At 41.7% G+C, this 13,958-nt stretch overlaps 1 protein-coding gene across 1 annotated transcript in view; it reads right to left on the bottom strand.

Annotated features, from left to right (window-relative positions):
- The window catches only part of IL15RA (interleukin 15 receptor subunit alpha), a 71,169-nt gene that overhangs the window by 21,271 nt on the left and 35,940 nt on the right, over positions 1-13,958 (bottom strand). The window contains exons 2-3 of the mRNA XM_072147439.1: positions 7,585-7,779; positions 6,529-6,588 (exon numbers count right to left, since the gene is read on the bottom strand). Of these exons, the coding sequence (XP_072003540.1) occupies positions 6,529-6,588; positions 7,585-7,779 (255 nt within the window). The remainder of the gene's footprint in view (positions 1-6,528; positions 6,589-7,584; positions 7,780-13,958) is intronic.

Genomic DNA, 13,958 nt, shown 5'->3' with positions numbered 1-13,958 from the left:
AAGCCTGGGAAGTGTCAGATAGGCATGTCTGAGGTGCAATACCTAGGACACCTGGTAGGTGGGGGTACACTTAAGCCCGAGCCAGGGAAAGTAGAGGCCATTGCAAATTGGCCTACCCCCAAAACGAAGAAACAGGTGATGTCATTTCTAGGAACAGCTGGGTACTACCGTAAGTTCGTCCCTAACTACAGTACCCTGGCCAAGCCCCTCACAGACCTCACAAAGAAGAAACTACCACAGGTAGTCAGCTGGACTGCCGATTGTGAGCGGTCCATGGCGGCTCTGAAATTGGCTCTGACTAGCTCTCCAGTATTACAGAGTCCAGATTTCAGCCGCAAGTTCGTAGTCCAAACTGACGCCAGCGCCTATGGCTTGGGTGCGGTACTCAGCCAGGTCAACCCAGAGGGAGATGAGCACCCCATCCTATACCTAAGCAGGAAACTCTTACCCAGGGAGGTGGCCTATGCCACCATAGAAAAAGAATGCCTTGCCATTGTGTGGGCCCTACAGAAACTACAGCCCTACTTATATGGCCGAAAGTTCACCGTTGTAACGGACCACAACCCTCTCAGTTGGCTTCACCGGGTATCTGGGGATAACGGAAAGCTGCTGAGATGGAGTCTAGGCCTACAGCAATATGACTTTACCATTCAACACAAGAAGGGCAGTGAACATGGGAATGCGGACGGGTTGTCACGGCAGGGAGAGCCGGCGGACAATGGCTTGGGATATTGATTAGAATATCCAAATCCCATGCCATATCTCTGGAGGGAGGTGTGATAATAATATTACTCCTCCACAGTTTGTTTGTTATATATATATATTTTTTTCTTTCTTTGTGTTTCATTCTGCCTGTTATAAATCATTAGGCTCCATTTGTTTAAGACCAGCCAGGAAGGTGAGCCTGGCAGGGTGGTTATAAAACCCCAGGGAGTCTATGCTTGATCAGAGAAGCATGGTCTTCCTAAGTGGTAAAATTAACACCTCTCGGCCAGAGTAGTCTAGTTAGTGGGGGATGAAAAGAAGCCACAGACTGCATGTTTTTCCCTCCAAATTCAGACAAAGGGGAATATCATAGCTGCCCATAACTGGGACATAATTCATAATTATAGGTCCCAAGTTACACAGGACAGTTATGGGGTCTAGACACACTCCTGGTCTGAAAATCAGAACATTAGCTGCAATGGAAGGCAGCCAATAGCAGAACACCCCTGATATTAGGCTAAGACACCCCGAGTTTGGTATGGGGTTAATGGGAATAACATGCCCGTTTGGTTGGAAGCCATGGCACAATTGTGCCATCTCCCAATCAAAAGTTATGGGATTCTGATAAAAACCCAGACCCAAAAAGTAGCTCACTGATGGGAGGGGGATAGAAAAATCCCCCTCACAGTGACATCACAGCCAGGGGTGGGGGTCAAAAATCACCTGGGCTTAAATTAATGAAGCAGCCACATAGTAGTGTTCAGTCTGGGTGACTCTATGACAATAGAAGGCTGGATCGATGCTTATGCCCTGTCCTCGGGCCAAAAAATTTCTTCCTATTTCACTAGCAAGAATTTTTTGTTTCCTCTTCTCCCATAACTGTTTGTAAGTATTGTATGTGTATTGTTTTAATCCTTTTTTTTTAATTTTATCTGACAATTGAATTATTTGAGTGTACTGCATTTTTATGTAAATTAAAACTTTTTAATAAGCCTCTGCTTGTAGCCTTAAAGAATCTGAGTCTCTAAAGGGAATCACGTTACCAGAGGTCATTATTAGCATAGTCCATGTAGTAAGCGATTGCATGTTCTGTGTGAATTTATAATTGTAATATCGTGTAAGTAGTGAGTGCATGTGCTGAGTTATCATCAGGGTGCATTGTCTGTGTGGTTGAGGTGCCTACGGCCTTCTTTGAGCAAGTAACTCGTGGGTGGTGGCAGTGTGGCTGGGGCGGAAATTCTGTGGAGTAAATTTAGCGTAAGGACGCCATTTTGTGGAAGTGGGCGGAGCTTAAGGGCTAAATTCTGGGACTCCATAGAGTAGGTATCCCCGTGTGTGAACTCCGGTGAGTCGGGTTCGTGACAGTGTATGTATACTGTATCTATGTATATATACTGTAAATCTATATATGGCAATGTATGTGTGTATATGTGATATGTATATGCTCTATATGTGTGTGTATGTGTGTAAGAGTAAATAAATGTGTGTTTATGAGTGAAGAATGTTTATGTATATAGGTATAGAAATGTGTGTATATACAAGTGTAACATGTATAATTTTAAGTGGAAAGGGGTGCCTTATTTAAAAGTCTGCTATTGGGCCCTGCTTCTAGTTACTTCACTAAGATGATTAATACCTCCCTGTCCTGTCCCTTTGCAGTAATATGATTTTAGTATATATAGGAGTGGCCGCAATAAGAAAAAATAAAGGTTTTCAAAATACTCAAATTAGCCTGAGGGCGCGTTCACACATTCTGCTAGCGTCGCGTTCATAACACGATGCTAGCGCACAGGGGGCAGGACTCGGGCCGACCGCATATACGTTTCCCGGGAAACTCATGTGATTGATAACCGATCACATGCGTTTCTCTGGATACGCATATGCGATCGCCCCGAGCCCCGCCCCCTGTGCATAAGCGTCGTGTTATGAACGCGCCGCTAGCGGAACGTGTGAACGCGCCTTGAGAGTGCATTCACAAGTGGCGTTAACACATGTGTTTTAAAACCCAATACAACAGCAAAAAAGACAAGATTTGCCTCATTGATATTAACATTGCATTTACAAATACATGTGTTTTATCTTTTATATGCTGGTACCTGGCATCCCAGTCACCTTGACTACAACAACTTCTAATGCTGATCCTACTGATGCCTGTGCCAATTGTTTGTGTATGCCACTGTTATTTTTTATCTTCTGTGCATATGAGAGTACTATACTTCTAGCATCCTGCAGACGCCTATGTCTGTATGGCAGCTATTCTCACCTGGGGACATGGTACAACTGGTATGGTGGAGAGTTGCATAAAATAGTGTGAGTTTGATCACATTGGGGGTCATTTACTAAGGGCCCGATTCGCGTTTTTGCGACTGGTTAATCGAATTTTTCCGTTTTGCGCCGATTTTTGCTGAATTGCCCCAGGATTTCGGCGCACGGGATTGGATTGTGGCGCATCGGCGCCGGCAAGCACGCACCGGAAATCGGGGGGCGTGGCCGTGAAAAAAACCGACGGATTCGGAAAAACTGCCGCATTTAAAAAAAAAAAAAGTGTCACTCGACACGCGCTTACCTTCATCCAGGATGGCTCAGCGAACTCCAGTGCGTTCAGATGCTCTTCAGCGCAGCAGCGACACCTGGTGGACGTCGGAGGAACTGCCTTAGTGAATCCCGGCCGGACCCGAATCCAACGCAGAGAATGCGCCGCTGGATCGTGAATGGACCGGGTAAGTAAATCTGCCCCACTGTGTTCAGTGTTTGTTTAGAATGCTATACAACACTGACCCACATTTAAGACCGGACAACGGTCTTGATGAATGTGGCGCATGCTGCACACGGCCAAAGTGCTTAAACTTTTTTTCTGGTGCACTCAACTTAACGGGCGTGTACCACAATTATATTGGACTTGCCGATATATGTGGTGCACAGTGCGAAGGTGCAGGGTATTGTGTGCATAGTACAGCTGCAAACTGAAAGCAGTTTGAACATGAATTTATGTGCAAATTATGTAAGAAAACTGGCACAGGCCAGTTAATAAATGTGGCCAATGAAGCTAAAATCATCTTTCAGCAGTGTCATATTCTCTCTGCTCTCTTTTTTGAAAGTTGCACAGGAAAAATGCGTCTTAGTGCTGTCAGATTTTTTCACACAGCCATAGACGCACATCAAAGTATGACATATTTGATTCAGGTAATGCGCGTGAAAAGGACTCAGGACAGAGGTTCTATCTTTTCTATGGCAATAGATGCGTAAAAAACGTATTGCACTTGCATTGGACTTGCAAGTGTCTCAGAGTGCAATGCGTTTTTGATGCCTCTCCATAGACTTGTATGGTGCATTTTTCACACGCGTGACTTGCAAAAGTAGAGCATGCTGAGATTTAAACGTGCGTTAAAAAAAAATGCAAGTCTGAAAAAATCCCATTGATTACAATGGGTCAGAGTGCAATGCAAGTTCTGCACGTAAAAAGCACGCGCAAAACACGTTCGTGAACAATGCAAGTGTGAAAGAGGCCTTAGAATTAATACTTAATCTGAAACGCATCCCCGGCTCATAATTTTTTTTTTTACCATGCACACATGGCTTTTTAACCCGTTAACGCTCAGCGTCCGATATATCGGACGCTGAGCTCAATGACTTAGCGCTCAGCGTCCGATATATCGGACGCTGAGCCGATGCCGGTTCAGCTCAAGATCTGAGCCGAACCGGCATCGGGAAACACGGGGTGCCGGCTGTGACTGATAGCCGGCACCCCAGTGTAACACCCGCGATCGGAGTTGACTCCGATCGCGGGTGCTTAACCCGTTAAATGCCGCGGTCAGCGCGACCGCGGCATCTAACATGCCTCTGGGGGGTCTTTCCCCCACGATCGCCCCCCCCGAACCGTTTTCGGGGGTCGCCGATCGTTGCTATAGCAACTCTGGGGTCCGATCTGGACCCCAGAGTTACCTGCAAGAATTGCCAGTAAGATGGCGTCTGTGACGTCATCTTACTGGCACAGTGCCAGCCTATGCAAGTGTATAGGCTGACACTGATAATACTCTGCGATACATGAGTATTGCAGAATATTATCATGAACAAGCAATCATAGGATTTCTTGTTCATGTCCCATGGTATAAAAGTGAAAAAGTAAAAAAAAAAATGTTATTCAATAAAAAAATAAAGTAATAAATCACTAAAAATGCCCAAAACCCCCAAAACATAAAAAGAGACATATAACTAAAAAAAAAGTCTAAATCATAACAAAACCCCCACATATATAGTATCACCGCGTCCGTAACAACCCGTAGAATAAAAGTAAATCATTATTGAACCCCCACGATAAACGCCGTAAAAAAAACTGCTATAAACCTTCCAAAAATTATGATTTTTAGCTATTCAATCCCACAAAAAATGCTATAAAATGCGATCAAAAAACCATGTGTACTCCGACATGATACTGGTGCAAAGCACAACATGTCCCGCAAAAAATAAGCCATCAGCCAGCTCCGTAGCCAAAAAAGTAACAATGTTATGCCACTTGGAAGACGGCAATACATAAATGATAGATTTTTCCCCACATTAGGGTTTTGTTTGACAAATTTAGTAAAACGTAAGAAAATATATTCAAGTCTGGTATCCCCGTAATCGTATTGACCCATAGAATAAAGATAACATGATTATTAGTCTATACGGTGAACACCAAAAAAAAAAAGAGTAAAAAAACCAGTAGAGAATTGATGCTTTTCTATTCCTGCCCTCAAAAAAAGTTCCTAAATTTTCAACAATAGGTGATACCAACCCCAAAATGGTAACAATGGAAAAACATCTCATCGCGCAAAAAAAATGGCATCACATGGCCCCAATAACGAAAAAGCGAAAATTTTATAGCCTTCAAAAGGGGCCAATGAGGAAACTAAAATCCTGGCAGCTGCAGGGCGCTCCTTCCCTTCTGCGTCTCGCTGTGCGCCCATAACACAAGTAACGGCCACATGTGGGGGGTCTTTGTACTCAGGAGAAATTGCAGAACAAATTGTATAGTGAGTTTTCTCTTTTTATATTTTGGAAATGTGTAAATTTTAGTGCTAAATGAACGTATAAGGGAACAATTTGACCATTCTAAATTTCACCTCCATTTTGATTCAATTACTATGAAGATCTCAAGGGGTTAACAATCTTCGTAAAAGCGGTTTCTGATAGCTTGAGGGGTGCAGATTTGAAAATGGGTTGGTTATATAGGGGGTTTTGATGCTAAATATGTAAAATTTCATTCAAAACTGTATTTATCCCCAAAATAGTCAATTCTGAAAATCCGGAAAAGCGATATTCTTTTTGTAAGCCGCGTGACATCAAAATAAATTATCCAGACATTTCAGAAATGATGAAAATGTAAAGTAGACAAATGGGAAATGTTATTCAGCAACTTATTTAGGTGGTAAATCTATCTGCCTGGAAACGCAATGATTTTGAATTTCGAAAATGGCAAATTTTTCAAAAAATTTATCATATTTTCTTTTTTTTTGTAAATAAACGCAAAACTTATCAGCCAAAATTTACCACTAAAATGAAGTACAACATGTGGGGAAAAAACAATCTCAGAATCGTTTTGATAAGTAACAGTGTTCAAAAGTTATAACCATATAAAGCGACGCAGGTCAGAATCCAAAAAATCGGGCTGAGCCTTAACCTGCAAAATGGCTGCGTCCTTAAGGGGTTAAACATGCCCAAAAAATGTTTGTTTTTATTCCAACCAATCATAATTTTTTTCTATTGATACACATTTTTTCCACCCTGGAGATCCATCAATTTTGTATACTCGTATATTTTACGATTTACGATATTTTTCCTTACCTGAAGTAGTGAATGGAGATTTTGTAATTCTTGGAGTGGTAATAGATATTAATGGATCTCCTATATTAAATACAATTAAACAAATTAAAAAAAAATGCAGTAGGGTTTTACACATCTGTAACAAGCCCAACCATTAAATATCACCAATATTTAAGCTCATAGTCTGCATTCACATTTTGGGGGAGATTTGTCATCAAGTTTCTTAGGTAAAACTGTTCTAGTTGCCCATGGAAACCAATCAGAGCTCAAGAGACTTACGATAAATCTTCCCCTTTGAGTACATGTAAATAAGCATATGGTAATTTTATATAAACACTGGGATGTTTTAATAATCAATGATTACTGAAGGCACTATTGCTAACTTGGTGGGTTTCTTTGCAGTGGGAGAAAATGCCGTAGACACGGGGTGGAGATTTATCATATGCCAACTCTCGGAGCAACAGTGTATGATATAATACCCCCCCTTCCCCCGGATTTATCAGGAGGCTCCGGGGGGCAGTTCAATGCAAGGACAAAACTTTTCAGTAAAGATCCTGTTTTTTATCATATACCGTATTTTCCGGACTATCCAAGGCGCACATTAAAGCCTTGGATTTCCTTGGAAATCCAAAGTGCGCCTTATGGTCCGGTGCGCCCTATATGAGGGCAGCGGACCATACTTACATAGGTCCCTGCTACCGGAGACAGCAGATCTCCAGCGGGAACTGCAGACCACGCGGCACGAACAACTTCTGCCGCGTCGGTCTGCAGTTCCCGCTGGAGATCTGCTGTCTCCGGTAGCGGGGACCTATGTAAGTATGGTCCGCTGCCCTCCTCCACCTCCCCCTCACCTTCCCCGCTCACCTTCCCCGCGTTCCGCGTCGCGTCTCGGCGTCGCGTCGCGTCTCGTCCCGTCGGGTCTCCGCTCCGCCCCCGGACCTCCGCCACGCCCCCGACCCTGCGCCTTATAGTCCGATGCGCCTTATATATGGAATTATTACATATATAAGGCGCATTGGACTAATGCGCCTTATATTCCGGTGCGCCTAATGGCCCGGAAAATACGGTAATACTTACGAATGCAAGAAATGTTTCCATATTTCCAATCTACTTTGTTAGTTTGAGCATTAAGTTGGCAAATGGCAATATTTGATGTGCCAGCTTGACGCTTGAAGCCATCTTCACATATATACCGCAGGTGGCTGTTCACCTCAAAGCTTCCAGGAAACAGGTTTATCTTTGTGTTCTTTACTTTCTTTGGTGCATTGCAGACTAAACAGTGAACAAAGAAATAATATAAGCATATACAGACAACAATACAGTACAGAACACTGTTCACATAGAATGACTTTGTAGCACATTATGCTGGGAAGAACAGATTGGACAACTGACATCTAAAATTCCTAACATTACGATCTACGATAACAATGGCCAATTTATCAAGTACTGTCCACATACCCAGCACACAATAGGGCTATAAAATCCCTGCCACATTCTCCTGCACATCTCCCAATGTTGTATACAGGCAGTCCCCGGGTTACATATAAGATAGGGTCTGTAGGTTTGTTCTTAAGTTGAGTTTGTATGTAAGTCGGAACTGTATATTTTATCATTGTAATCCCAGCCAGAACTTTTTTGGTCTCTGTGACAATTGGATTTTAAAAATGTTTGGTTGTCATAAGAATCAATATTAACACTAAAGCCTCAATACAGACACCTTTGATAACTGTTACAGCTGATTATTGTAGCCTAGGACTAAAGTACAATAAATTACCAATATCGAGTGGTCCGTTTGTAACTATGGGTCGTATGTAAGTCGAGTGTTCTTAAGTAGGGGACCACCTGTACATCATAAAGTGTTCAAGGTTCTCCAAAAATAATACATTAGGGCAACTTAACAAAAACTCATTCACACAGGCAAATCAAAAATGGACAAGATGGAGATGGAGACCCCTTTTGGAAAACACTTCTCTGTACAAGGCCACCATATAAAAGATTTAAACGTCCTGATACTGAAAGATCCATTTAAGAATGGTAGCGTGAAGAAATTCTAGGAATTCAAGCTCATGATGACTTTCCTGTTACTGATGCAGGGACCCAATATTGCACATGAGTTTATGGCCTTTTATATGGATACGCTTAAAAGAGACTAACACCAGACCCCTGCAATCCTATGTGACCCCTTATAGGACTTCAATGTGTAACAAAAACTTTATCTACCATCAAAATCAAGCATGATAAACCAAGAGCACTTACTCATAGATCCAGGCAAGGTGGTGTATCAATGTATATAATGCTGTTGTGTCACAGGCTAGCCATGTTTGTTGGTCTGACCAACCTAAAGAAGACAAAATTCGCAAGACTGACTTAGAGTCTTGGAGAAAACCTTGGGTTCTATGTATGATGGGTTGGAGCAGACTATCTAACCATGTACTCAACCTTTCAAGGTCTGTTTCAATCCCGTATATTATTGGAATGTAATGGGAGGAGAAATAAATTTTTGGTCTGGCATGGAACACTGGTATTTTGGGATGTTGAGGTACAATGTATTCTGCTTCTTTTTTGGATAGGATACCCTATGATACCCCCAGTCCATGTGTTTTTGTAGTGTATTTTTAATGTGTTTTGATGGGTTACTAGTGATTTTTTTTATATACAGCAGTATCTACAAGCATCTTATTTATTTATTTCTCTCATATAAACCACTGTCCCATATGACAATGGCCCCGCACTTGTCTGTATTTTTTATAGTGATATTGGTATTGGACTGTATTTCTAAAAGGGCTTTCATGTGTTTTCTATCAGATTGTGCTTTCCCTGTGTTTTCTTGACATGTAATATTTTTAGGTCCCTTTCATCAGATACCACAAACCATCCATTTCTGCAGCCCTGGAGGAAATGGGATAGAACTCCAGGTTTTTTGTCTGTTGTAGATTTAATACTGTGCATTTTTCTTAAAAAAATTCTGTATTCATTTTCATAAGATGCATAATGTCGGGTGCAAAATGTCTCTTCACTGTTAAAGTTCTAATGAATTTTATTTACATCCATAAGTGTATTATAAAAATTAAATCTTGTTGTTGGGACATAATTCAGACCTTTACTGAGTACTAGTAGTTGCGTTTGACTTATTAAATTGGCTGATAGACTCCCCACTGATGATTCTTGTGTTTCTTCCCAGTTTTGTATGTTTTTGTACTGGAATAATATGTTTCATTCTATCTGCACAGCGATCAAAAAGGTTTCTGCCCCAAGAGAGGAGGATATAGAACACATAAACTTCGTAACAGAGAGATATATTAGATCTTGAAACTTGACACACGCTCACCAAAAGGCTTAAACAAAAGATCCGATACCATGTACTTCTATTAACAAACATATCTCATATATTATACTATATATTATACAATAATTGATATATACCATATTCTCTCTGTGCACGCCCAGACAACATGACACTAGCTCTTTAAATGTTTGCAACAACAGTAGCAGGTAGACCATGACTAAGGAGCGAGTTATATTTAATGTCCGAAACGTGTAAGGTTTGCTGCTGTTTGAGCACCCATGCTCTATGTTTCTTTGTCTTTTTGTACCTATCGCAGAATAAAATAAAGCTCCAATACATTTTTATACTATACTAGTGCTAGACCATTGTCTCTTTTTGCATATTTCTTCAAGGTTCCTCTCATATGTGAGGAAGCAGGCCAGAACCTCACCTGCTTCCTAATTAAATAAGTGATCAGATGGATGGTACTTAGGAAAGTCATGTGGGCAATTGTCTCCCTACCTGGAGACACAGGGGGAGATTTATATTGCACCGCCACTCCTCCTCCCCATGTCTAGCCAGAGGCTAATACCCTTCGGACCGTTCCGAAGTTATTGTGGATTTGAGTACTCAATTGTTTATGGTGGGAGATATGGTCCCCTTTAGGGTAAACGCACATTGGCTGACTATTTTGAATAGGGATGAGGAGATGATGCAAGAAATTTTGATGTTCTGGTGTACTAATAAGAATATCAGTCAGGAATGTATTCAAATTGTTTGCGCATGTACTCTATTGAGTATATGCTGGCTTAGAAAGGGATATTCCGGGAAAATGAACTTCTGATTCAAAAACCCATAATGGTATAAATAAATGAATACAACAAAACTCAAAGTCATTAGTCACAAAATGGAGCTAGTTCATTTTATGATTCACAAAATGTTATGGCCTCTCTAAAGTAGGTGGAGTTTTCACTAAGATGGCCGCCACTGGAAATTATAAGTACCTTGATCCTTTAGTTCTCAGTAACTCCTCCTACCTCTCATTATCTGCTCCCAGTGATGATGTAATAGACTGTCCTGTTACCATAGTAATGATGTATAACTGCACATTAACCCAGTGAGATGGGTCTCTCCACAACACTGGCCATACTGGATCGACTGCAACCAACCGACTACAGCCAAACATAGTGGTGATCACATGATCTGCCCCGGCAGGTTACATGATGTGGACATGTGACAAGTGGCCATCTTCCCTCCTTTGTCTCCTCCGAGTGGAGAAAATCTACGGACTGATTAAAGGGCTGGTAACATTTTAATTCTTCATTACAGCCTATGTCAACTGCATTTTTCTGCTATGGGGAGATACATTTTAAATAACAACTAATTACATATTAGATTATATTTTAAGGACCAATTTGTATATGAATCACCTGATTCCTGGAATACCCCTTTAAGGCTAGAATTCAACTACTTTAAGACAAGAATAGACGCTTCGGAAGAAAATTATGATAATTTTAGAATGGTACAAAGAGAGTATAAAGATGTTTTTGTTAGAAAAAGCACAGCACTGTTTGTTCTTCTCGGGTCCGAACAATTATTGTGAAGGAGGTAAGTCTAGAAAACTCCTTGCTAATACAGTAAAAAAATCAAGACTTCATTATAAATGTGATTGCAAACCTGAAGGGGCATAATATACATAAGAAAAGTGAAATGTACAAAGTGTTTTAAAGGACGTTTTCTGAAGTATATGGAAAATTGATGAGTATTTTAAAGGGCTTGAAGGGCCCAGATTGACGCTTATATCAGTCTTTTACTAAAAATGATGGTCCAATATCAGATGATCATCCAAGGAAGACTTGTATAGACCTATCTTGTTCCTCAATACTGATATTAAGATCCTTTCTAAGGTATTGGTAATGAGACTTAAAAGAATCAACCATTTCAAAAAACAAAAAACATACAAATATTCACAACCATTCCTTTTGATGTTTATCTTGGCGGTGTCCTTCTTTAAGCTGAAACTTATAATTATCAGCCCGGAGTGCGGGGACAAGATGTCCGGCGCTCCGGGCTGCTAATAATGCAAGCTCCTGCACCTCCTGATTCCCATGATGAACTTAGAATCGGGGCCCCCATACAGCTAAATACATATATATCATGTATACATTCCACAGCAATATGCACACATACACTATTTATGCATAAAACACAGCACTATGCATACTGTACAAACACTATATACACACTACACATAAAAACACACACACCTCAGGGGCGTAACTACAGCCGTAGCCGACATAGCCGTTGCTATGGGGCCCGGCAGGGTCATGGGCCCGTACTCGGCTGTGTGTCCCGGGCTCCTCTTGGCTGTAGTTACACCCCTGTAATGGGCAGCGCTCCGGTACTGAGATTTAGGGCCCGACACCAGCCTTCTGCTCCGTGTAGCCTGCACGGAGGATCCTGCTATCAGGAGGGAGAGAGGGAAGGGAGGAGACTGGCTGCAGCCAATCCCTGCTCTGCATGTCAGTAGCGCGGGAGACTCAACTTGAGAGATGTCAGCTCCTGAAGAAGCAGCAGCAGCCACAGCAGCCGCCTCCATAGCAGCCGGGAATCATCCAGAGATAAGTCCTCCCTTCCCCCAGGGTCTCCTCACACTCTGTTTTAACCCCTTAGTGTCCTGTGTGCAGGAGCAGCTAAGAAGCTCCAAATGTCCCTTACAGACCCCATGTGCATCATCCCCTCATATCTTCCCCCACCACTGAAATTCTACAGTAATATGATGTTCTGCAGCAGCTGTTGTGGAGCAGTCAGTAATAAATGTGACGCGGTCAGTAATAAATGTGACGCGGACAGTAATAAATGTGGTGCAGTCAGTAATAAATGTGGAGCAGTCAGTAATAAATGTGTAGCAGTCAGTAATAAATGTGATACAGTCAGTAATAAATGTGATACAGTCAGTAATAAATGTGGTGCAGTCAGTAATAAATGTGGAGCAGTCAGCAATAAATGTGGAGCAGTCAGTAATAAATGTGGAGCAGTCAGTAATAAATGTGATGCAGTCAGTAATAAATGTGGAGCAGTCAGTAATAAATGTGATGCAGTCAGTATTAAATGTGATGCAGTCAGTAATAAATGTGGAGCAGTCAGTAATAAATGTGGAGCAGTCGGTAATAAATGTGGAGCAGTCGGTAATAAATGTGACGCAGTCAGTGATAAATGTGGTGCAGTCAGTGATAAATGTGGAGCAGTCAGTAATAAATGTGACGCAGTTAGTAATAAATGTGCCACACGTTCAGACTAAGCAGTAACAGCCCCTTTAGGTGACATTATTCTGTCTGAGTTGTGTATAATAATGTTCCGCAAGTGGCAGTTGGCTCGTGTATTGGAAGGTTCTGCAGCAGGTAGCGCATGTATTGGAAGGTTCTGCTGCTCCTGTTCCTGCTTCTTAGTGACTTTAGTAAAATGAAGCAAGAAGTCCAGAGATTTAATTCTTACCCTACTTTCTTGCAGCTAATGGCTACTCAGACAAGCAGTGTAAGGGTTAAACCTCCTGACTAGTCGGTGATGAGGACACATGGTCCATACACTGGTAATGAGTGGGAGCGGCCATACTGATGGTTCTCACCACTATCAAGGGGTTCCAATATCTTCTTCCATTATGTAGAATAACAGAGACCGGCAGTAAATAGAAGCCCCTCTCCCAGCGCCAGAACTGTTACCATTACTTATAACAGAAAAACATGAGCAGCAACCGGCATTATTATTACAGCTATTAATACAGTAGACGGGGTATAAGGAAACCTTCTGCAGAGCTTCATCTACTGCCAGTGTCTGTTATTACCCTCCATTATAGAAAAAGATAGTGGAAACCCATGTAACACTGAGGACCTATGGTTGGAGGGGGCCCCAGCCAAAAATTTGCTATGGGGCCCACTCATTCCTAGTTACGCCACTGACACACCTTATATAAGAAACATTGAAATACATACCTGTACAATACTAATAATATTGCAGTAATGAATATACCACAAACATAAATATATACCAGCTGGAAATATATTGAACATAACTATATAGCACCAACATTACTGCACACCAGGTTTGCCATAAGGGAGATATAGACATCACTTACTGTACAATTCTTCTCCATCAGTTACAGAACTTTGATGACTTCTCTGGCCATGAC

This window comes from Engystomops pustulosus, chromosome 4 (assembly GCF_040894005.1).
Source record: "Engystomops pustulosus chromosome 4, aEngPut4.maternal, whole genome shotgun sequence".
Taxonomy (NCBI): domain Eukaryota; kingdom Metazoa; phylum Chordata; class Amphibia; order Anura; family Leptodactylidae; genus Engystomops; species Engystomops pustulosus.
The sequence above is the reverse complement of the archived record's forward strand: the minus strand, read 5'-3'. Positions and strand labels throughout refer to the sequence as shown.